The sequence below is a fragment of the Elaeis guineensis genome, chromosome 7 (genome assembly GCF_000442705.2).
Source record: "Elaeis guineensis isolate ETL-2024a chromosome 7, EG11, whole genome shotgun sequence".
In the NCBI taxonomy this organism is placed as follows: domain Eukaryota; kingdom Viridiplantae; phylum Streptophyta; class Magnoliopsida; order Arecales; family Arecaceae; genus Elaeis; species Elaeis guineensis.
This window is the reverse complement of record NC_025999.2, coordinates 104,466,221-104,491,347: the sequence shown is the minus strand read 5'-3', so window position 1 is coordinate 104,491,347 and position 25,127 is coordinate 104,466,221. Positions and strand designations below refer to the sequence as shown.

The 25,127-nt window shown below is 40.0% G+C and overlaps 1 protein-coding gene across 2 annotated transcripts; it reads right to left on the bottom strand.

Annotated features, from left to right (window-relative positions):
* Window positions 1–4,832: 4,832 nt before the first annotated feature.
* Window positions 4,833–16,957, bottom strand: LOC105047836 (probable cellulose synthase A catalytic subunit 1 [UDP-forming]). Of its 2 annotated transcripts, none has more exons than XM_073260623.1 (14): window positions 16,876–16,957; window positions 13,896–14,091; window positions 13,520–13,713; window positions 12,329–12,413; window positions 12,038–12,224; window positions 11,027–11,293; window positions 10,565–10,910; window positions 10,339–10,476; window positions 10,133–10,258; window positions 9,817–10,029; window positions 9,475–9,739; window positions 7,778–7,974; window positions 7,340–7,690; window positions 4,833–5,790 (listed from the first exon to the last, which is right to left on the bottom strand). In XM_073260623.1, exons 1-14 carry the CDS (start codon window positions 16,948–16,950, stop codon window positions 5,203–5,205), a joined length of 3,228 nt encoding a protein of 1,075 aa, XP_073116724.1. In that variant the 5' UTR covers window positions 16,951–16,957; the 3' UTR covers window positions 4,833–5,202. The 2 variants fall into 2 exon arrangements, with proteins under 2 accessions (XP_073116724.1, XP_010925238.1); XM_010926936.4 differs by lacking the exon at window positions 16,876–16,957 and adding an exon at window positions 15,590–15,918.
* Between the last annotated feature and the right edge of the window lie 8,170 nt (window positions 16,958–25,127).

Below are 25,127 nucleotides of genomic sequence, written 5' to 3'. Positions count from 1 at the left end.
CTTTCATGTTCTGTCTGATCTGAGCCTTAAAAATCTTGTTGACGAGCTGTTGGTAGGTAGCACCGGCATTCTTTAGACCGAAAGGTATTACTTTGTAGCAGTATATGCCTTTGTCAGTCATAAAAGTCATGTACTCTTCGTCTTCCGGTGCTATGCGGATTTGATTATACCCAGCGAAGGCATCTATGAAGCTCAGAAGTTGGTGGCCAGAAGTCGCATCAACCAATTGATCAATCTTCGATAATGGAAAGCTATCCTTCGGACAAACTTCATTCAGATCGGTATAGTCGATGCAGATCCTCTATTTCTCATTGGCTTTTCTTACCATCACCACATTAGCAAATCAGTCGGGATATGTAGCTTCTCTGACGAAGCCTACTGTGAGGAGTTTGTCGATTTTTTCATCAATGATCTTTTGTCTTTCAGGAGTAAAAGGTCACTTCTTCTGTCTCACCGGCTTAACATTTGTGTTGATGTTAAGTCAGTGAGTTATTATTTGTGAAGGGATCCCAGACATATCGATGGCCGACCCAGCAAAAATATTGCCATTGGCTCTGAGTAATTTTATTAATTGTTGCCGCTCTGAGTCGGGTAGCTGCGATCCAATTTGGACCATTTTCTTGGGTTCTTCTTCTTTTAACAGGATAGAAACCAGTTGGTTAGCTGGTTCACCCCTCTCCTGATTCTCTATTTGATCCAATTTGTCAATGGATAAAGAGTCTTTAGGTTTATTACTTTGGGTGGAGACAAAAAAGCAACGTCGGACGAGTTGTTGATCTTCATATATTTCTCCAATCCCATATCTTATCGAGAATCGGACTAATAAATGGTATGTCGAAACTACTGCTCTCAGAGCATTAAGCCTAGGTCATCCGAGTATGGCGTTATAAGCCGAAGATACTCGAACCACCGTGAACGTTATGAAAATAGTGCTCTGTTGTGGTTCGGTTCCAGCAGTTAAGGGGAGAGATTTTTCCTTCCACTGTGACAGCATCTCCTATAAAGCTGACCAATGGAGTTGAGACTCTTCTGAGTTGGTCAGTCGGCAGTCACATTCGGGAGAAAGTTGAGTAAAACAGAACATCAGTTGAATTTTCATTATCTACAAAGATTTTTTTTACATCATAATTTATTATCATTATCGAGACAACAATGGCATCATCATGGGGAGTCTCAATTCTTCGAACATCTTCTTTCGAAAAAGTTATTACATTGTTGAGTCATCGTCGTTTCACCGACTCTTCTTCGAAAGTTGCCCCCCAATTCAGTCATCCAAAAATCATGTTGATCACCCTTGCAGTCGGCTGATTATTTATAGCTTCCTTAGTTTGCGGTTGAGGTCGTCGATTGGTAGGAGATTGTGTCGGCGGATCTCTTCGATACTTTTCAAGATAGCCTCGTCGAATCAGGACTTCTATCTTATCCCTGAGTTGAATGCATTATTCGGTATCGTGACCATGATCATGATGAAACCGACAATACTTCCTTCGATCGTGGTTCCTCGACAATGCTTTCATCGGTGGAGGGTGCCATAAGTATTCCGCTCCTTCGATTTTCATAAGGATCTGCACATGAAGAGCAGAAAGAGGAGTATAGGAGTCATACCTACCATAACTCGACCTTGGACTCCATTGTCGGGGCGAACATTGCTTATTAGAAGATGGCCAACTCAATTCGGCTGGAGCTCCTCCTTTCTTCTGTTTCTTCTTCTTCTTCTGACCTTTGCTTTCTATCTGGCATCGGTCAGAAGTTCCTTCGTCTGCGCGTATATATTTGTATGTACGCTCTAGAAGTTCGGCATAAGTCCGAAGGAGAGTCTTGTCCAAAGAATATGTGAATCGAGATCTCCTCAGACTTCTTTTCATGACCAATATGGTCATATTTTCATTGAGGTCCTTGACCTCAAGCGTGGCCGCATTAAAACGGATCACAAATCTCGAAGTGTCTCAATCTCTCCTTGTTTGATCGAGAAGAGACTGTTGGAGATTTATGGTGACCTTCGACTAGTGCTGAAGTGAGCCATGAAAGAATGTTCTAGCTGCCCAAAGGAATATATGCTTCCCGACTGAAGCCTGAAGTACCAGGCTCGAGCAGCTTTCCGAAGAGTTGCCAGGAAACCAATACACAAGAGGACGTCGGTTGCCCCCAGAATTATCATGAGAGCCTTGTAGCTCTCAAGGTGGTCAATTGGATCGGTGGAACCATCATATGGCTCCACTTATGGCATCTTGAACTGAGATAGAATCGGTTCGTCCAAGATGTGCCGAGAGAGAGGCTGGGCGGTGTGAAAGTCGTAGTCGTTGGAAGACTTCCGACCTTCCACCTGAAGTTGGGTGAGTCAGCAGTTGATTTCTTGAAGCTTGCGCTCATACTCATTGAACCGACGCTGCTGAGAAACTCCAGGGGTAGAACCCCCCGACAAGCTTGAAGGAGAAGCAGAAGGTGTCCGCAGCCATTTCTCTTTCCTAATGCGGTCGAGATGGGAACAAGAGAAATGCCACGAATGGTGGGCGGTACGGCGAGAGTGCCAAGAATGTCGCTGTTCATCTCGATGAGAGAGCCGAGATGGCCGCTCCAGAGAAAGGAAAGGTGATCATCGCGGATGGTGGTGGCTGTGCCTGGACGGCACCGAATGTTCCACCAATTATTCCGCTGGCAGCTGCTACTGCTGGGTCTGCTGTTGTTGGAGGTTTTTGACTGCCTCTGTAAGAACATTCATTTGCTGCATAAGTGCAGCAATCTGGACATCCGTGGTGATCACAGGACGTGAGGAACTAGGCTCTGCTATTGGAGGAGGGGGAGGAACCTCTTCCCGATGGAAAAAGTGTCTTGCTGATCCGGTTGCAGTCGAGCGTTGGGTTCTGATTTTCGTCATGATGCAATATTGTCTTTCTCCCCTACTTGACGTGCCAATCTGTTGCGGACAACTCTCCATCGTCTGTCGTCGGTATCGAGCACCTGCAAGACAGTGTCCACACAGATCGGATTGATGTCTGGCGGAGACTCTCCGATGCTTAAGTCAGAGGAAGTTGGTGAACAGTAACTTTGATTGTATGAAGTAGCAGAGCTTTGGCCCAAAGTTGGTTTATCCGTACTGTTCACTTACCTCTCCTTTTTATAGGTGATTCTGATGTAACCGTCGAGCACATGGTCTCGCTTTTTATGATGCTAAATTGTCGGACCATAAATATAAAATTAGTGGGGCATTACTTTCCTTTAATAGCTGCGACATAGTCGATAACCGTTCGTGACGATTATAGTATGTGGAGCAGATTGCCGACCATACATCGGTATAACCGACTTTATGTCGGCAGAATCTATGAGCGACCGTCGGCTATTAGCTCTGTCATGCCGATGCATGCCGACAGTCTAAGTCGTCCGCTATCGATCGATGGTAGTCGAATACTAGTCGGTCAACCAATCTTAGTTGATTAGCCGACAGTAGATCAGCGCAATTAGCTCGATCAGTCGATGAAGAATCGGTACTATCTGTTCGGCCGATGCATTGTCGGAGTCGTAGCGACTAAAGTCGAGGGTCGGTTCGGTTTACCCTAACACCTATATAAGAAGAGCCAAGAGATCCCAAGAGGAGAGGTTCTGGAAAAGAAACTTTCAGAATTCAGCTCTTATGAGAGTCATCTGACCGAAGTAGAGTCATCTGACCGAAGCAGAATCATTATGATTGAACCAGAGTCATCTGACAAAAGCAGAATCATCATGGCTGAACTTGAGTCATCATGGCTGAAGCAACATCTTCATGACCGACTGACCATCTTCATGTTATGGCCGACCGACGATCTTCATGTCATGGCCGACTGACCATCTTTATGTCATGGCTGACTGACCATCTTCATGTCATAGCCAATTGATCGTCTTCATGGCCGACTGACCATCTTCATGTCATGGCTGACTGATCGTCTTCATGGTCGACCGACCATCTTCATATCATGGCCAATTGATCATCTTCATGGCCGATTGACTATCTTCATGTCATGGCCGACAATCGTCTTCATGACCGACCGACCGTCTTCATGACCGACCGATCATCTTCATGTCATGATCAACGGACCATCTTTATGGCCGATTGACCGTCTTCATGACCGACTCACCATCTTCATGTCATGGCCGACTGATCATCTTCATGTCATGACTGCCTGATCATCTTCATGGTCGATTGACCATCTTCACATCATAGTCGATTGACCGTCTTCATGGCCGATCGACCATCTTCATGTCCCATCTTCGTATTATGACCAATTGATCATCTTCATAGCCAATTGACCATCTTCATGTCATGACCGACTGACCGTCTTCATGACCGACCGACCATCTTCGTGTCATGAGCGATCGACCATCTTCATGACCGACTGACCGTCTTCATGACCGACTATCAAACGACTGACTGCCAAATATATAAATATAATACTATAATCATAAATAATAACTACATGCTACGATCATTAGTGAACATAAACTACCCACTAACTCCATGATTATGGCCCAATAATCAGGATAACTATCCCTTATGCCATAAAAAACAGAACCACGTACTCGACGATTACATTTGAATCACTTATAAAAAGAAAGTAAATAAACAGTATTGATAAGACAATTCTGAACTGATATTTTGTCATTTTGAATGTTCTATCTACTGCTAACCACTCCTCTTAAATATCAAAAGATCTCCATCAAACATAATTTCGATTAGTGCAGATTTTTTTTACAGATATTCTTCTCCGACAATGGATGCAACAGAGGATCGACCAAAACAAAAATTATGATTAATAACATATGATACATATCTTGCCAGATTACAGCATTCAGAAAATATGGACTCTTATTATCTTACTTATTGAGAGAGATTAATTGAGAAATGAAATTCTAACATGACCCAAAAAGACACAGACCGCTTTATGACACAAAATGTTATCAATAAATGTTTACATAAATAACAAGGGCACATCAACATTTGTATACCGTTCTCTGACGAAACCATTATATGCTGCACAAGGACGATTTTGAATTCACAAGACACCAGCTTCACCAATGCAGTAATGGTGCCAATGGCACCATCCGTGCAGCACAAACATAATATTGCTAAAACATCCATCCTAGCTACCGATCCCAAAGCGAGTCCTCCAGTATTTACAAGAGGGACTGGAGCAAGCTGAGCTTTTTCGAAAACGTCTCTTAAAAGAAGAATCAGCAATTGATACCACATTGTCCTACTGCAGCAGCCTTCTGGGTGGGAGAGGTGAAAGGATCGATACGCACCCACAGCAATGAGAAGATGGAAGCAAGGAGGATCGACCAGACAATAACAATAGTTGGTGTTCTGTTTGTCCGACCCAAGAGACCCTTGAGGAAAGGATACAGGTGAACTATCACCCATATGGAGAAGAAGAGTTTCCCAAACAGTGGACCCCATGATTGGTAGCCACTGTTGATAGCATAAGAAACACCTGCAACTATTCCCACCAAGTTCATGACTAGAACAGTGGTCGGAGGAACGAGGAGACTAGTCCACTTAAACACATACAGCTCGGCAAATTCCCCATCATCATCTGATGCCTTTGATGTGACAGTGAAGTTGGTGTCGATCCCAGCCAAAACCTTGAGCAGTCCTTGGAAGACAGCAAAGAGATGAGCTGAGGTACCACCAATCACCCAAAACTGCTCGTTCCTCCACCAGTCTTCAATTCCGACACCACTCCACCTGAGCTCCAAAATTCCAGTTGCAAAGATTGAGATGAAGAGCAGAATGAACCACATGCCTGCATAGTTGCTTATCTGCATGATTCATTTAAGGATCAAAAGTTTAGAGGCCTAAATGACAAACACCATACCAACCATTGGGATGGCTTTAAGGATAAATTCAATGAACTCATGTTAACTAGTTCTATAAGATACAAAATTAACAAAGGAATGCGGACTGCTGTGTAAAGAGAGAACCGTACAACCACAGAGGAATACAAATCCAAACCTTCAGATGCAATCCATATGCCTGAAATGCCTATGAACAAAACTCACACGGTTTTGGAGCTCTCTTGCCCATGTATCAAGTCACTCCTAGAACAACATCCAACAGTTTGGATATGCATTTATCAACCCCCAAACTGAATTTTACAAGGGTGTAAAGTCCTCTCTCTTTACCCTATGTTGTATTATTACTGCACTTGTGTGTCTGCTAGCAAGGTATCTAGTAAATAAGTCCTTCAGCCCAAGACATTCAACTTAACAATGCATTTTACAGATGATTATACAAGTGAAGAAGATTTTTATTCTATTGCCCATGGCAACCAGCAATTAATTTAAATTCTTTCAATAACTCAAAACCAACAGCAATAACTCTGGTATGAAAATGTAGTCAACCTAGAAATAAGATGAACATCAAATTCAGCATTGAAGAATAGCAAATGACATCAAGATACAACTCCAGGATGGGCAATTCCATATTCCATCTCTACATTACATTGATAGATCTAGAGTCCTCAACTACTTTAATGCCCTATATGATGACTTGCAGATGCAAACAGTCAAACTAACTAAAACAAAGAGAAACATAACAAGGTGTACTGGTTGAGCTGATACAGATCTTAAAGTGTAATAACTTTGCCATTTAAACATTAAAAACACAAGGCATAGCACCAAGGAGCGGGAAAATAAATCAATAAATCATCTGCAGAATTATATTTACACATCAAATTTTAGACAAACTTTCTTCTAATAAAAGTATTTTATGAAGAAAATTAATAAGAAACAGCAGACAGCTCCCAAAAACTAAGAAGAATGGAACTGAGGGAGTGAAAACCCTTGAGCAAGAGTATTTTACCAAGGGACTGGCTCCCTAATTGATGTGCAGGTATCAATACTGACCGAAATACCTTGAATCTCACGAAGCACAAAGACTGAACTTCCGAATGTCAAGTACTAATAGATTTAGCTACTGATTAGACTCCTCATCATGAAGATTCTTTTCAGAAGAAATATCCTATAACATACTTGCTCGACATGCTAAAAATATTTTGCAATAGAGGATATTTCCCACTTTGTCCATCATGGTATAAGCACATCCCAATCAAGGAGCATCATACAGAATTCCCAAATTATAAGAAAATTGGAGCATAAATTGCAAATAATGAATATAGATATGCAAATAGATCAATACGTGCACATATCAACCAAGTATGGTAATGCATTGGATGATATACATGGTTAGAAGTCACTAAGCCACATAATGCCACAGACATAATGAGAATATATAAAATGCACAGAAATATGCAGGCATGGGCACAAATCATGAAAGGTTGAAGCTGCTGCTAAACAAATTTTAGCTGACCTCTGGAATGATGAATTTTCCTGTTAGAAGGCAGATAGCTGGAAGCACACAGTAGGCAATCAGTGGAATGGATGTGATGGGATAAACTATGGTGTTGATGTATGCTACCCTCTCCAGAAGCTTCAACCTCCCACTATAACCATACCAAATAGGGCAATGTCTACTGAGTAGGATCTCAATTGATCCCAGGGCCCACCGAAGCACTTGGTTCAGACGATCAGAAAGATTGATTGGGGCAGAACCCTTAAATGCAGGGCGGGGTGGCATGCAATAAATTGATATCCATCCCCGTGCATGCATCTTAAATCCAGTAAGAATATCCTCAGTAACTGAACCATATATCCAACCAATCTGGAAAAAAAAGATGTAAAAGCTCAGTCTATCATTTCTGGCAATAAGTCATGCAACCGAAATAAGATTGACGTAATTGTAGCTAACCTCTTTGCCCCATTCAGTCTTATCCTCATAACCACAGCTAATAACATGGATGGCTTCCTTCAGCAAAGAAGCTGGATTTGTAGATGGTGGTATGCCCCCCTGCTCCATGAAGGTAGATGCAATGAAAATAGGTGACTGACCAAACCGTTTCTCCAAGCTCTTCTGAGACATAAGCAGTGATCTCTCATCTTCATAAGCTGAAAATGCAAATATCCCATGGATGATGGTAGAAATTTGATAGTGAAGTATCAACCATAATACAAAGCAAAAGTAAACAATTAGTTTTCAAAATATTGATAAATAATTTGATGGTTCGCACACTAAAACCAAACAATACAACATTAAACATATTATTAAGAAGATGGCAGATAATATAGCAAGGTCACAAAATATGGTTATTATAATAAGGTGAAAGGGTATATCAGGTTCTAGAAAGATATCAATTACTTAATTAAGAAATAAGTATCAGCATAAGAAAAGCGAAAGACCCTTTGGTTTTCTTTCATTTTACTGTCCACATTCCTTCATCGGTTCCTTTTTCCAAAAAGGGAAAAGAATGAAGCATTATGAAACTTCTCCTTGTTCTCCAGGAAGAAGATCCCATTATCTTGCCATGCTCCAATACTTACCCTTCTTTTTCCAAAAAGAGAAGAATGAAGCATTATGAAACTTCTCCTTGTTCTCTAGGAAGAAGATCCCATTATCTTGCCACACTCCAATCCTTACCCCACTTATCATTTTTAGCACAAACAGACCCCCCCCTGCCTTATATTTTGCACTCTCCCTTCTACTAAAAAGTGTCATATGCAATGCAAGAACCTACACAGGAATTATTGCATGGCACCAAAATATGCAATCCATATTTCGTAAAAACAAATATCACCCACCAATTGCAATGCTTTGCCATCCTCTACCCATAAAGGAGAGTATGAATGAGACAAGTAGCATGACAATCAATCACCAGAGGAACTGTGGATGCCAAATAAGGTCTCTCCAATCATGCATGCTTGATCATTAGTCCTCCAAACCCCCACTAACATGTGGTTTACATCCTTCTATTCCCCTTGAACATGTTCACTAACCTAAAATCCAAAATATAAGGCCACAGTGTCTCAACCAATTTCCCAAAGGGGCACATGCATAATTTTCTCGGAATCTGAATGTAGAGCATATACAATCTGATCTTATTTTTAACTCCTGCCCCCTTTCCCCCCCATTGGCTCCACTCACAGTTGGAGGACATTCAAGAAAGAAAAGAAGAAAGTGAGAAATGCACAAGCAGGCTATCATGATAGTGTGTATTATAGAAAAAGAATTTCAAAGAACTAGGAGGAAGAGCGTTCAGTTAGATTTGCAACAGTCATTTTTTTATCGTCAAGGTTCACATAAAAATAACTTCACCTAATTAACAGACTTTGCTAGAGGAATCAAGAAGATCCTAAATAATAACTAAAACATCAAGAGCAGTATTAGGCTCAGCAACTTTATCAATAATCTACAATACATGGCTAAGGTTCAGCCATGTCCTAGATCAATAAATGTTACATCTTCATAATCCTTTCATGTGTGCAATTAAAGCCATAAGCAAATGCATGAACATGATTCATGCACAATTAAGTAGTAGAAATTTGGAGGATATTTGTTTTAGATCCTTTGAAACATTTAAATTAGAAGCACTATATGCATCAAAGCCTTACCTTCTACCCCCTCCTCCATGTCTTCCATATTGAAGATAGGAATGGTGGATTCGGTTCTCTTAACTGCCCGTTTTTTATCAATGTAACTCTTGTTCCCAGTCTTTCCTTTCTTTCTTGAACCACAGCAGCTTTTAAAGACTATGTTTGGTTCCAAATCAGCTTCCGTCAGGACAGGATCATACCCATACAACGCTTGCCTGTTAAAACAGCAACCTGTTCCCACATAAACAGGGCCCTGAATGCCATCTAAACCTTTCAAGTTGATCTGTAAAATGAAACTTTGGTAAGAAATTAATTCATTCTACTAGGCCCAATGCATGTATTGCGTATGAAATTTCTTACATCGAAAAACACAATATTTCGATTGGCATATCGATCATGCAAGTCAATGCCATCAAATCTTTGAGGAAACTGCACATAGCATGTCTTCTTTCCCAGTGCAGGATCCATCATGAAACACATTGCTTCACGAAGAGCTTTGCTGTTATTGAAGTAATGATCACAATCCACATTTAGAAGATAGGCACCATTCGTTAAGACAGCAGATACCCGAATCTGACCAACACCAGAGGAATTACAGACCAAGTTCATTATTAGCAAATAAAACAATTCTAGAAAATGTGATTGTACAACCAAATATAGAACACAGGATACAAACCAAAGCATTCATTGCACCAGCCTTTTTGTGATGCTGGAATCCTGGTCTCTTCTCACGGGAAACATAAACTAGTCTAGGTAGCTCATTGCCATCGGTATCAAGCCCTCCACTGTGCCCTAAAAAGACCTGCATTTGTAAGAAAAAAGGGGTAAGACAAACTAAATGTGAAATGGTGGCAATGGAGCGATGCGAAAATGATGATGCACCTGGATCATGCCAGGGTGATCTCTTGGATTATTTCCAGGCCAAGGAGTGCCATCCTGCATTGTCCAACCTTCTTCTGGGGTTTTCTGTGCTTTCGCGACAAGAGCATTTATCCGTACTTTGAACTCCTCATATTCTCTCTGAGATGAACCATATAAGGTTTAATACATTTTGTAAAACATATTCTTGGAGGATATGTATCCAACAAAAAAATGTTTCCACATTTACCTTCATTGCTCGGCGTTCTTTCACAAAAGAAGGCTGTATTTTGTCCTTCAAGTAATCTATCTTTTGAGCAAAATAAAACTCAGGAGCCCTGGGTTCGATATTATGCTTCTTGCAAAAGGGCACCCACTTTCTAGCAAATTCTGCAGTTTCTGAGAGGGCTTCAAATGTCAGCATTGCCGAGCCATCATCAGAAACATAGCAAGAAACTTTGTCAACAGGGTAGTCCACAGCAAGGATAGACAATACAGTATTGGCTGTTATAAGAGGTGGTTCTTTCATGGGATCCACTGTACTGACAAATATATCAATAGGAGCTAACTGTGAAGATTCTCCCTCCCTATCATATCTGTCAGGTAAATATATTGAAAGAATCAATACAATGTACTTCCATAAAATTTAAATTGCATGGCATACTGTATTCTGAGGGACTAAGAGGACCAGAAGAATAATAATAATAATGACCTCAGTGCAAGTCTGTCAAGGTACGTCTCACGATTGATTGGATACCATTTTGGGAATTGATCCAAAAGCCATGACAAAGCAAACCAAATCTCACATATGACAGACGTTAGCCACAATGGATAAGCATCTCGCACTGGATGAGTGATACGATACTGGAAGAAGAAACACAAAATGATAAGCCGGAGTATGATCACCAAACGATATAGGTTGAGTTGGTTAGAAGGAATAGGCACTATGCGGCTCAGAGGTTGACGAGCATCATCAGCCCTAGAAAAAAATCAGGAAAATATCAGTCCTAATAAAAACTTCCTTATATCAGTTAGAAGCATTCATATAACAAGCACCAGTTTTCATGGATACAGGATTTCGGCAAAATTGAAATGAAATGACAAAAACTTTGAAGGCAAGTTTAGACACCAAATTGTAAGAATGAAACTTAGGAGCTTGACAAGTTTGAAAGAACACCTTTCCATGGAATGTAATTTCAAACAATTGGGAAAACAAAAGAATTAATAAAGACCTGCATTTTTTAGCAAGCTAAGTTTATGTGGATACTCAGTTCCCAATGTCAAAATTGTCTGCATCAGGTTAAATTTCAGAAGCTATGCTTTTGTTATGCTGATGGATCATCAAACATAAAACTTCCAGTATTTTCATTAAAAATGGAAAAATTGAAACAATACTAAAAAGTAAAAAGTGAAAAACATGAACATAAGAACATTTAAAAAAAAAAAAAAAAAAGTCAAGATTTTCTTACGTTTCATAAATTTATTGAAAAACCTAAGAACATATAAAAGTAAATGACTCAACTAATAATGCTTGTCCAGCCACCAATTAACAAAAACCAGGCCTTTACTGTACCTGATCAAAGTCAAGGTTCATAAAATTGCCCTTTTTTTTAAAAAAAAAAAGGAAAAAGAATTCAGGAATTCAATGAAACCTCTTGGCAAATATAGGACAAAAGCATGACAGCAAAACAAAAGAGCCAAAGCAGGGACAAATGGTTCATACATTTGCAGGTCTTCACCATTTGAACCAGTTCCTTCGATATCTCCTTTCCCATCAGTGTATTTATTGGTCACCTGCATCATATTTTTCTCCTGTTTAAGTTTCCAGCCTTCGACTCTTTCCTTCCAGTCAACACTTCCAAGACCATATGAGTTCAAGTCCTTTGAAGGATCCACAATTCTTACTGGAACTGTAACAACATCACCATAACATGATCAAGAATGCCAAGAAGTCAAATTGATAATAAAAGATATGCATTAAAAAACTTTATCAATAGAGAATTCAAAAAAATACCTGGCTGGTTCGGATCCACGTAACCTGATGATGGACTTCGAATTGAGTGACGATCAGGTGTAGCATCAGGTATTTCACCAGAAACCTGCAAGGATTAAATTAATGGCTGAGGCTAGGAGAAGGTAACCTAGTATTAAAATCAGATGCTTATCAGACTGACGCACCAGGTATTCCATGACTTCATTTGTAAAGAGCAGCAGGATTTTATTAAATAACAAACAAATAACACAAAATAAAAGACAACAACTTAACCAAAAAAAGTTACATAAAATAAAACTGGATAAAGCCCCAAAGACAAGTGTATAAAATTCAAAGGGGAGAATGGAAAAAGTAAAAGGAACCGGAGAACATTGAGAGGAAGAAGAAGAAAGATAGGGAGGAGTAATTCAAATACTTTTTTCATTCAAAAATCAATCAACACAACCACACAATTTTTAGATCTCTTCTTTTTCTTTTATAGGACAAAGCACTCATATAAGCCTAGTGTGAATACAGCCAAAAGAGTCAAAAAACAAAATATCATGGAATAGCGATAGAGTGGCCTCATTTGCATCCATGCCACCTCTCCAGAATGCTCGGAAACAAAAGAGGCGACCTAGTCAGCTGCACAGTTTGCCTCACAATAAATGTGCCTGATGACTAGCGAAGTGCAATCTCACAACAGCCTCCAGATGTCACATAGGAGTGGATGACTAGCAGTAGCACTCACCTACCCCTAAATCCACCACACTTTATCTAAAGGGCACAAATAACACTAAAATATGATCCTAGTGGATCAAATGAATCAAAAACCTTCCTAATCTAATCTACTATCGGAAGAAGACTATTTTTACACAAAATCTACTAAAACAGTCCCCAAATCAACAGAATTTTGACTTTCCTAATTAAAATGATTTCCCAAACCACTAAAATTCAAACTTCTCTTTAGGAATTTCCTAAACTAAGATTCTCTAAATATTCTCTTGCTATAGAAAACAAAAAAGTATAAAAAGAACATAAACATATCCTAAATGCTTATTTATGTAAACTATAAAATGGAATAATAATGTACACTAATTGATTACTGATTCAACCATGAAAATATTCCATCAATTGCTAAGAACTACAAAAGACCCAAGATATCAAAGATAGCTCCAAATTCAGGCAGACAACATCATAGTTCCAACAGTGATCTTTGTTTTTTGGGTCTACCTGCTGGTCACTGGTCAGACGTGGAATACGTTGTGGAGGCTCATGTCTGGAAGATGAAGATAAATCAATATCTTCTCCATGCCCTTGCAACTGCCACTGATGCACTGCCTTGCTGTTGCCTGGTGTGTAATTGAACTCATTGTCCAGATCATCAACATCATCCTCTTCATCATCTCCCTCAACTCGAGGACTACCTGCAACTCCATATACGCTACAAATAGTAAGATTGATATTGAATGATAAACCTAAAAAGCAAATCCATTGAAGCAAGTCACGAAGCCTTATTTAATCTCCTCAAAGCCTCACAGAACTCAATAAATTACTCTTAAACCAACCAAAGCACTGAGAAGACATCAATTACAAACAACAAGCTGACCTTTATGTCTCTTGTACCTAGTCTTGCATTGAGGGCAAGACTGATTCCCATCCTTGCGCTCATATTCATAACAAGGGCGGCAAACTGGAAAAGCACACTCATTGCAAGCAACAAAAACATCACCGGTCACTGTAAGCCCTACAGTATCACCACAGATCTGACACACTTGGCCATTCAGGTTTTTAAGGGGCTTAGGCTGCATTACCAACAGATATGAAATTAGCCAACAAATTGAATGAAGAAATAAGCATTTTCATACAACCACCACGTCTCAGAAAATACAGCAAACATATGTCTTTCAACTTAAGATATATGAAAAACACCATCAAGATATCTGCAAGTCCAAGAAGATAAGAAGATAAATCAGAAAGTTAACATATACATAAACAACATATATATATATACACATGTATGTATGTACGTGTATGTAGTATGTACATACATATGTATGTATACATATACATGAATATGACACACATGATTTTTCTTATTTATAAGCGTATGCATGCATACACAACATAAACTTTAGTCTTATGAACCATCTCAATTTTTAGTTTCAAACAGAATGTACTCTGAAACGGAAAGTTAATGGTGCATCACTTTCCAATAGTTACGAAAGAATGCCTGAGGCAGCAGTAAACCTCACGTAACAGTAAATATCTCAAAAATAAAACGGACGATAGCATAATCAGGTTATCGCATATGAAGTATGCAGAAAATTATTAAAACTTACCCAGATTTAACCGAACATATCTAGATACTGTAATCCAAAATGAAAGAATTCTAAATTCAGATAAGAAAGAATCCAGCAGATCGAATCCAAAACTGCAAACGATTACCAAAATAATCCCACGGATCTCGTTCTTAACAGTTTTTATGCTAAAGAAGAAACAGAGGAAGGGGAAGAAAGTTATCGCATTCTCTACAAGCATCAAGGAAATTCATGTCGTTTCATACATCGCAATGGTAGCAACAACGCAGGAGAACATTTCGAGAAAATACAATGCAATGATTTAAATAATCGTGGAATTTTCAGATTTTTCGGATCCACATTCAGTCCTACGGCATCCACGAAGAAATACATGAAGACACAAGAACCAGTTATGCAGATTCAAGCAGAGATACGAAAACCTCTTTCTTCTGGTAGAAGAGAAACAAAGATCTCCATTGTAAAGGCAAGAAGTCATGAATGTATAAATCCAGCATGAACAAGGCGAGAACTTTCACATGCATCCATGCCCGACAGATGATTTCAAACTAAGAAATCAGACTAAAATCCACCGATTCCTTTAAAAAGACAGAAGAGATGAAGCATGATACTAGCAATACACGGTTAAAACCATGACTTATCGACTTTAATTGAATTGCAGATTCCAAAACCACTGCTCCAAAAATCTATCGGAAATTTAGCTGATGCCTGTAAAACTCAGTTGCTCCAACAAATGTCAACGAAAACGATCAAGGAGTCCAAATTCAGTCGCATCAAAGTGTGTTTCTCCTAATCTAACCGATCTAATCAGAACCCGTTATCAAACCCACAAAAAGGACCAAGAATTCCAAGTCAAGTCTCAGTAAAATTGAGTCCGCCAGCAGATCCAAACACCAGAATGACAAAAAAAATGTTTAAGAAAACGGGAAATTAAAAACGATAATTGGGACAAAAGAACCCGAATGGGCTTGAAAGAAACAAGTACCCCGGCTTCTCCTTCGTGCCGGATCATCACGAACTCGTTCCTCTTGTGTGATCCCGCCACCATTCCTGCATTGGCTTCCATCGTTCCCTCTGATCACGAAAATGCTCCTTTTCCCTTCGGTTCTTTCACTAGATCTTTAGAAGAGCATCCAACATCAGAGAAATCCAGAACAAGAAAAAGATGGCGAAACAGGGAGCGATTTCTTCTACTCCTCAGCAATCGCTTCGATCATTCAAGCGTTTCCTACCACCGACGGGCACTCACCTCCGCCAAAACAATCCTACCGTCCCCCATCCCCTCTCTCTCTCTCCCCCCCTCTTTTCACTTCCTAGCTTCGGTATCTTTTTCTCTTTCTTGCTTTGTTTTATTACTGATTAGTGGTGCTAATATATTACTAATAAATGGTATTTAAGTACGGAAGCACCCCTCACCTTAACCAGTATTAGACATCGGAACCGTCGGATGGGGTGGTGATGGAACCCTAGCCGTCTGATCTAAAGCGCTCGGTTTGCTTGCCGTCACTGCCTTGGAGGCTGTTGACAGGCTGGCAGCAGTGGGCGACCGGGTAAGGCCGGTAATGGTGACGTCAGCGTCGGCCGGGACAGACGTTACTTACCACTGGAGCTGTCGGTGGTCGTACTGGAGCTGTCGAGCAAAATGCCCATATGTTTGAGTTTCATTACTTGATTATCCTTGTGCTAGCTGATGGACACCGACAACGGAACGAGGATTGTAGGGTTTTTCTTTTTTTCTTTTTTTTTTTCTTTTTTTTGGGGTAAACCACATAAATTTATTTCAGCTGAAGCAACAGGTTGTACAAAAGAGGAGCTCTGACTTCCTCAAACAAGGACCCGAGGAACAGAGCAAGCAAGCCCACAAGAAATAACAGGAAGACAAAATGATTACAGTTAACCCAAAACTTCCAGCCTCACCCAATCCAAGCCTGTACAGCAGTCTACAAGTGAAATACAAAACATATACATTAAAACATACAAGAAACAGTAAACATATAAGGCAGCAAACCAGCTTGTAATCTATAGGGAGACAGTGTAGACTTTGGGAGGAGTTAAGTGTAAAGGCACAAGCATAGATCTTGTAGCAAGCATAGATCTTGTAGCAATATGAACCAATCAGAGTAAGCAAAAACCTGAAGAACCACTGTAATATGCACTCAGAGGTAAAAGCCTTTGAAATACTGTTCAGGTAATAAGCAGCCAATGTTTGTTGAATGAAGAGCCACATCCAGTATACTGACCATAGCAGTAGTGATAAGCCAGAGATAATACCTTTTCCACAGCAGAGGTTGTGATGAAGGATGTTTTGTGCGGTAAAAGGAATAGATTGCCAAACATGAAGTCCATAAATACCCTGTACATTGATCCATGAAAGCAGAATCGTGAAGATTGGTATCCAACCACACAGTACAGTGTATGTTAATGATAGAGATAAGAAACCCTTAAGCTTTATCATGATTAGGTATGTCCGGTCCGTTAATGGTGTCAATAATCTTTGCATGGGATGGGAGGAAACAGGTGCTGACATGTACACAGGTGAACCCAGGAGAACAACATGAGATAATGATAAGGCAGCAAGCAGATTAGTGCAAAGCAAGTAAGAATATGAGTATGAAGGGGTAGAATTATAACTCTAAGCAAGAAGAGCTTAAATACCCTGCACAATAAAAGAAAGACAAGGTTAGTAAAAACACTTAGATTTTCTTTATTATTTCCTTTTTGCTCTCTTTTTTTCCTTTTGTTTTCTTTTTCTTTCCTGTTTTTGAATATCATTGTTCTTTCTTTCTTTTGGTGTGTTATCTCAATTTTTTTGCCTTCCCTCAATTTTTTCCGTAAAAACATTCCAGATCTCCTCAGCTGTATGACCTCCTGAGATACAGTATGAATAAAAAGGAGCAAGAGATGGCTCTGAAACAAATGGGGCCATGTATACATAATGAAACAGAGACAAGCCACCAAACAGAGACGATGCACTAACTGGTTTAAGACAGAAGAAGTAAGTGTATAAGGCTCAAAAGAAATAAACATATTTGCCATATTAAAGAACAATGGCATGTTGCACAAAGGGATCAAATAGAGCTTAGCATAAACACTCCAATTTTGTATACTTTTTCCTTCTCCATTGTTTTTTCTTTTTTCCTTTTTTTTTTCCTTTTCCTTCTTTCTTTAACCTTTATTTCTTTTTCCCTCTCGTTTTTTGATCACTTCCATCATTTTTTCCCTCTCTGATAGTTATCATTCTAGCAGATCCCACAGATGGAGTATAAATACTAGTCATGGTCCCAAAGAAGCAAGAAACGAACTTCATGCTGAGCAGGTTCAGAGAAAGATGGAGAGTTATAGAATTGTAAGAGCCCAGGATAGATCTTTGAATAACAGGCATTGAGTAACTGATAATTTGTATGTAAGTGCTAAATGCCATGTCTTGGAAACCAAACCGTATATGCATCCGCAGCTAAGATCTGAATAAAAGCAGGGTACATATGTAATTGAGCAATAGAGATAAAAAAAATCTCCACCAAGAGTTTGAGTAGCAACCCAATTGGCAGCTTGGTTCCCTTCTCTGCAAATATGAGATAAGGAAACTGCCTGAAAGGATTCCAACCAGAAGCAAATATCCTTCATCCATGGTGAGAGAGGAGTGCTATTGTCTGAAATATGATGTAACCTACTTAACACCACTATAGAGTCTCCTTCGATGCACACATTCTGAACCGTCGTATGGGAAACTAGATATTGAAGCCCTAACCAGACACCAATCATCTCAGCATAAGGGACCGAAGAGCAGGAAAGCTGCTTACCTGCAGCAGCCAATAACAAACCATCATGATCTCTAATGATGTATCCTGCAGCCGCATTATTAGATCTTACCGTCCTATCAAAGTTTAATATAAATGTCCCTAGTGTAGGGCCCCCCCCACAAGAAATCAAGCTAGAATGGAGAGAATGCTGATTGCTCATCACAGAAAGACCCCAGTTCCACAAAAAAAAAAGATGATGATGACACACAAATCATTAGAAGCAGATATACATCGTCGAAAAAGATCAATAGGATGAGAGTTTTTGGCTTGAAATAGTCTTTCATTCCTACTTTGCCAAAGAAGTGAGACCATCATTGCAAGAATTACTGTCCTTCATACCTGAAATGGAACTAGACAGGAGGGTTATAAGCATTGTCAAAGAAGAAGGTATTGGACAGGAGCAATTTAGGTTCAACAAAATCCAGCAATGTTTAGCTAGAGCACAATCAGTGAAAATATGTTGGCAATTTTCAACATAACTTGGGCATAGATCATAGTTAGTCGAATCAGAATGAATAATATCTCGGTAGAGCAACAATTTTTTCGTAGGCAAATGTTGCCACACCAATTTTCAAATAAGAAATCTTATCATCATTGGGATGGAAAGGTGCCAAACCCAAGAAAAATTCCATGTATATGGCTGAGAGTAGGATGGGTTAAGTGCCCTAACAACCTCATTGGAAGTAACAGAGAGAGTCTGTGTAGAAGCCCATCCCAGCTGGTCCGGCCAATATCCTTGCGCAAGGGTAATAGAAAAAATCCTGGTCGTCATCTCTTGATTGCAAAAGCTGGCCAAGAAGGATACATCCCAACTGTTAGCAGATGTTATTAAATCCGCAACAGAATACTGGGCCAAATCATGATGTACATTAATAAAAGAAAGCCAGTAACTAAGCGGCAGATTTGAGATCCAGGGATCATTCCAAATATTAACCAATATGCCATTCCCAATCAACCAAACAAATTGATGTTGAATTTGAGAACCAACAGTAGAAATTTTATGCCGGATAGGAGTACATTTAAGGGACGATTTATTGTTAATCCAAAAATATTTGAATCGATATTTAGCAGAAACCAGCTGAGCCCAAAGAGAGTTATGACGAATAACCAAATTAGCGGCTAGTTTACCCAACAAAACAGTTTGATGTTGATGGATAGATTGAAGACCAAGTTCACTAATAGCTTTTGGGATACAAATAGTTGTCCAAGATATCAAGTGAAGCCAATGCTGATGTAAATCATAACCCCAAAGGAAAGAACGAAAATTTTGCTCAAGCAAATTCAAAACTGAAACTGAAATTGAAGTGGCAGACATCATGTACAGAGGAATAGATGCAAGAACAGATTGCAGTAAAGTAAATCACCCAGCAAATGAAAGAGTTCGCTATTTTCATGATTGAATTTTAGAAAGAATTTTATCAGATAAAAATCTAAAATTCACTGGGCGTAGTTTAGCATCAGAGATTGGAACACCCAAATATTTTCAAGTACCCCTTTTCTGAGTCATTCCAAAAATTGAAATAATAGTATGCTTAATAATAAATAAAACAGAAGGACTAACGATAATAAAAGAGTACTATAATTTATAGACTCTCCCGAATAATGGCAGTAAGAGTCCAAAAGAAGTTTTAACGAAATCGCATCACGAATCGTAGCACAAGCCATTAAGAGACAATCATCAGCATAAAATAGGTGGGATATATAAGGTCCAGTATGAGAAGGGCTATAAGGACGAAGAAGGTTGTTTTGAATAGCAAATTGTAAAATAATTGAGAAAATCTTCGAACATAATACAAACAGGAACGGTGACAGTGGATAACCCTAACGGAGACCACAACTTGCAGAAAACCAATCAGTAAGAGACACCATTGATAATAAGAGCAAATTTGGGATTTAAAATACAAGCCGAAATCCAAGCAATGAATTGATCATGAAAATTAAAAGATTTAAGGATACGAAAAAAAAAATTCATTAGATTCTATCAAAAGCTTTCTTCATAACCACTTTAACAAGAAACAGTCCTCTAGTTGACGAGGCATGAACCAAAGAGTGAGTGACTTCTTGGGCAATAAGAATATTTTTCATAATACATCTTCTCCCAACAAAAGCACCTCGAGTAGGAGAAATGATTTCAGGAATATAGGGTTTAATTTGGTTTAGCAAAACATAAGCGACAATCTTGTAAATTGTGTTACAGAGATTAATCAGACGAAAATTAGCGGGAACCATTGGGTGATCAGATTTGAAGACCAAAGTTATAAAAGTATCTTTCCAAGATGCCATCAAATTAGATGTGCTAAAGAAATATTGAACAGCCTTTATGACATCATGTCCTACAATTTGCCAGTAATCTTGAAAAAATGAGATAGAAAATCCATCAGGACCAGGGGCTTTGTCAAGGTTAATAGAGTGAACAGCATAAATAATCTCTTCCTCTAAAACCTGCGACACGAGAGAGTTCTTTTGAGTCTAAGAGAGAACATGGGGAATGGTCGGAAACCAAGAATCATCAACAGATTGATTGTTTGCCCAACGAGATTGAAAATATTGGAACAGATTCTGGTGGACAATATTTTTATCAAACACACAATGCCCAAAATCATTCTTAAAAAACAAAATATGATTATGACGTCTTCCGATAATGGTAACTTTGTAAAAAAATTTGGTATTTATATCATCCTCACGAAGCCACCTAATGTGAGATTTTTGATGCCAAAACAACTCTTGCATAGATAGGTTTCGATTATAATCACGAAGAAGTTTAAGTAAAAGAGAATGAACAGCTTGAGAAAGATAGCTAAAATGAGATTCACGCAACTGCAACAGAAGGATATGATTATAAAGGATGTCAGCATTTCTAAATAAGTTTCCCACTTTATACTTGTTCCAAAAGTAAATCTTTTTTTTTAATTTATTAAGGAGAAAATTTAAACATTCATTAGGCAACAAGGAGTCAACCCCAACCCAAGAAGTTCGAATCAACCGTTGAAATTCAGGACAAAGCTTCCAAAAATTATGATATCGAAATGAAGGACGGGATGTAGGCAATGAAGCTTGAATCAAAAGCATTAAAGAACAATGATCGGATGCAAATCTGATCAAATGTTGAAGATATGATTCAGGATATTGTTGTAACAAATCATCAGATGCAAAAGCTCGATCCAATCGCTCCCAAACTCTAGAAGTTCCAGATTGATTATTACACTAAGTAAATCTAGAACCCTCATACCCCAGATCAATTAAACCAGTTGAAGATGTAAACTGATGAAATTCCCTAACACCTCTATTCATATGAAAAGGTTTACCACCCAACTTGTCGTAAGGAGAAAAAATACAATTGAAATCACCCATAAAAAGAGTAGGAAGATGCAAGTTTAAAACATGAGAAGCAGCTTGCCAAAGAGAACGACAGGTGGGACCATGAGTACTAGTATAGACAATACCAAAAATCCAAGATGAAGATTTAGGTTGAGTAATAATATCAAAACAAACTTGTCTATCCTTATGAAATAAAGAAATAGATCTGAAATTGCGATGCTAAGCCACAATAATTCTTTCAGATAAACCTTCCGAAGGAATTCCATATAGACCTACCAAAACCAACTAAAATTATATTGCACATGATCCATGGCATTTAGTCCAAGATGAGTTTCCACAAAACCGCAAATATCTAGTTTATAAGTATACACCAAAGATTTAGAATACTTAACAAACGAGGATTTAGTTGCCCCTCTATAATTTCAAACAAGAACTCTCATGATGAAATCAATGGATGCACCCCATGCTTCCCTGGCATAGGACTACATTTCTCATCAATCTTAGATGAAGAACCTTCAGCTTCCAATGTGGCTGTAAGCTAAGATAGGACTTCATCATGCACAAGAACAGACTTAGCAACATTAGATGAAAATTTAGATAAATCCTTACCAACTAGAGTGGCATCCAATGAAGGCCCTTCCAGCCGTTTGGGATTGGCCAAAATCGATCGCCAAACTTCCTTAATCACAGGGCCTTTAGTACATAACACCAAAGCCTTTGTATCATTACCTATCAATTTTTTATTAGGTTGCTCCTCTCGTGATACTGGTGGCACTTTCACAAGAGAGCACTTTCTCTTATCCTTTTGCCCCCCACGATCTCCTCCCCTTTTGGGATCAAATACCTGTAACTCGATTGGAACAATGTTAGAAGAGGTTAACTCATCTTTTTCGATTAAAGAATCAAACCTAGAGCCACTTGATTAGCCAACAGAGACCGGCTTCATTGGATGATTTGTGGCAGTTTTTTTAAGAGTAATCCATGTATTGTCTGATGGAGCAACTTGAGGTGATGCCGCAGTTGGGTTACCAGTTTCCTTAGCTTGAGTAGAACCTGCAATAAGAACCCTAGCAGCTCTAATCCAAGGGCCAAACACAGGATTATAACTAGAGGACATACCCTTACAATGGGTACAATTGCGAAGTAGAGGACCTATATATCCACATCCATAACATATATCAGGAAGATCCTCATAAACAAATCATTGCCAAACAACTTGATTGTCTATGAGCAGTTTTGTGGTAGGACAGACTGGATAGCTTTAGAATTTGCCAAACGAGAGGAATTTGCTGTCCAGGGATCAAGAAATTTGGGTTTACTAGCTTTGAAAGCTACCTTCAGCATCATATCCTTATCCTAGACATTTAGAGGTAGATCTGGTAAACGAAGCCACACATTTGCCTTTTAGATCGTATCCTTTGAAGGCTTAAAATTTGGCCTCCAGATTTTCGGGGCCAGCAGCTGTCCAGCCAAAATTCGGGGTCCCTTTTCTAGAATTCTATCCCTAACTTACTCAGAGAGAAAAATAAGAAACCCTCAGATAGCAGACTTACCTAAAAATCTCCCTCAATTAGCCATCTCTTCTTCATCTCGTGTTGAATGAAATCTATTGCAAAATCAGGTCCAAGAAACTTACCAATCAAGGCAGCATGACATCTTTGAGCAGTTCTCTACAGTTCTTCCTCAGAGAAGATGGCCAAATCATTGAAGTGCGTTTTTAGAGTAGAAATGTCATCTTTTGAAGGTGTAGGCATCTCCCAGTGAAATTGGCGGCGGCCTTGAACAACTTGGGCCCAAGACCATTTTTGCTCCATACCATGATCGATGGAAGAGACTGAGGGAGAATGAGATAGAAGAGAATCCACCCCCTTCCCTTTCGCCGACACACCGTTGGTGGACGAAAACCCACCATCTGATGAACCATGCGATGCAGACTTTATTGGCGACAATTTTCCAACCGTAGCAGACTGTAACAAAATCCTAGCTTCGTTCCCTTTAACATACGACCCATGTGTGGGACTAACCCCACAAGCCAGAGAATCATTCGATTTTAAGCCCCATGGAGATGTTGCCAGAGTCAATCATCCTTTCGGAGAAGGGTCGGTGAAACTTGATGCGTACACGTGTCAAGCGCCTCGCGGGGCGGCCCCACACCCTCGGCTCACGAAGTATTGTCCGCTCTGGCTAGGTCCGGATGGGGAGCGTGCCCCATGGTCCCCACCGGGGGTTGTCCCTGGGGCCCCTGGGCCCCACCAGGGGTTATTCTGTCCCGGCCCGACGTCACGCAGACGGCCTCACGGTTTTGTCCTTTCGCCCCCCGGAGAGAGAAAAGACGCCTCATGAGGGAAAGTGGGGTCCCGGGTTTATTTAAGCACGCGTACACTCAGAACCCACCCGATGTGGGACTATTAAGGGTATCCCCCCGTGGCCTGCCCACAACACAGCCCCCCGGTTCTGAGGATACCGTGCGAGGGCAGGGGATGGGTACCCCCTACCTGGCGCGCCTGCAGGGCGACTCTGCACCCTCGGCTCACGAAGTATTGTCCGCTCTGGTTAGGTCCGGACGGAGAGCGTACCCCGTGGTCCCCACCGAAGGTTGTCCCTGAGGCCTCTGGATCCCATCGGAAATTATTTCGCCCTGGCCCGACGTCACGCAGACGGCCTCACGATTTTGCCCTTTCGCCCTCCAGAGAGGGAAAAGGCACCTCGTGAGGGAAAAGGGGTCCCGGGTTTACTTAAGCACGAGTACACTCAGAACGCACCCGATGTGGGACTATTAAGAGTATCCTCTCGTGGCCTACCCACAATAAAACTTTACTTTTTTTATTTCTCTCTATCGCTCAGAACGCTCATAATGCTCTGATTGAAATTAGCTCAGGATTATAGTCTTTCGAGCGCAAATAGCAGGAAGCTAAGGTGCTGCCTCCTTCGCATCCACTTGTCTCTATACCAGCTTTCTTCGCCGATACATATATGATTAGTGCGGGGCAATGGAACTTACCAACTATTTCTAGCCAATAATTGCTCATGATTCAGAACTGTTGTTACCCAACACAGTATGCTGTTGGATGCCTTTTGCTAATTTAAATTCCACGTTTCTACAATATTTACTTGACTGATTTCCAGCGGGAATCAATCAGATTAGCAATCCATGTCTGGTGCAATGATGATTGGGATATCTTGCTTTATTCAAGACCGCTCCATGCCTCCATTGCCCAGGCGTCATGCGACAGTCATGATCCACCACAGCCTTTTTATGGAGGAACTGTTGTTCAGCCTTCACCAGCGACCATGAACCTGTCGTTATGCTGCAATGGAATTTATCGCACCGTATGGGAGCGAACTGGTAGTAACATCTCGAAGCATAAATAAAGAAACCAAAATCTTATTTCTTTTTTTTTTCTT

Bases quoted from the DNA above. Each gene is read 5' to 3' on its own strand.
- LOC105047836 (XM_010926936.4), bottom strand. From the start codon at position 15,670: ATGGAAGCCAATGCAGGAATGGTGGCGGGATCACACAAGAGGAACGAG. The intron at 10,911-11,026 runs GTCATTATTATT...TTTACCTGACAG, and splicing joins CTTGACAGACTTGCACTGAG to ATATGATAGGGAGGGAGAAT. The intron at 10,259-10,338 runs GTGCATCATCAT...TTACAAATGCAG, and splicing joins ATCACCCTGGCATGATCCAG to GTCTTTTTAGGGCACAGTGG.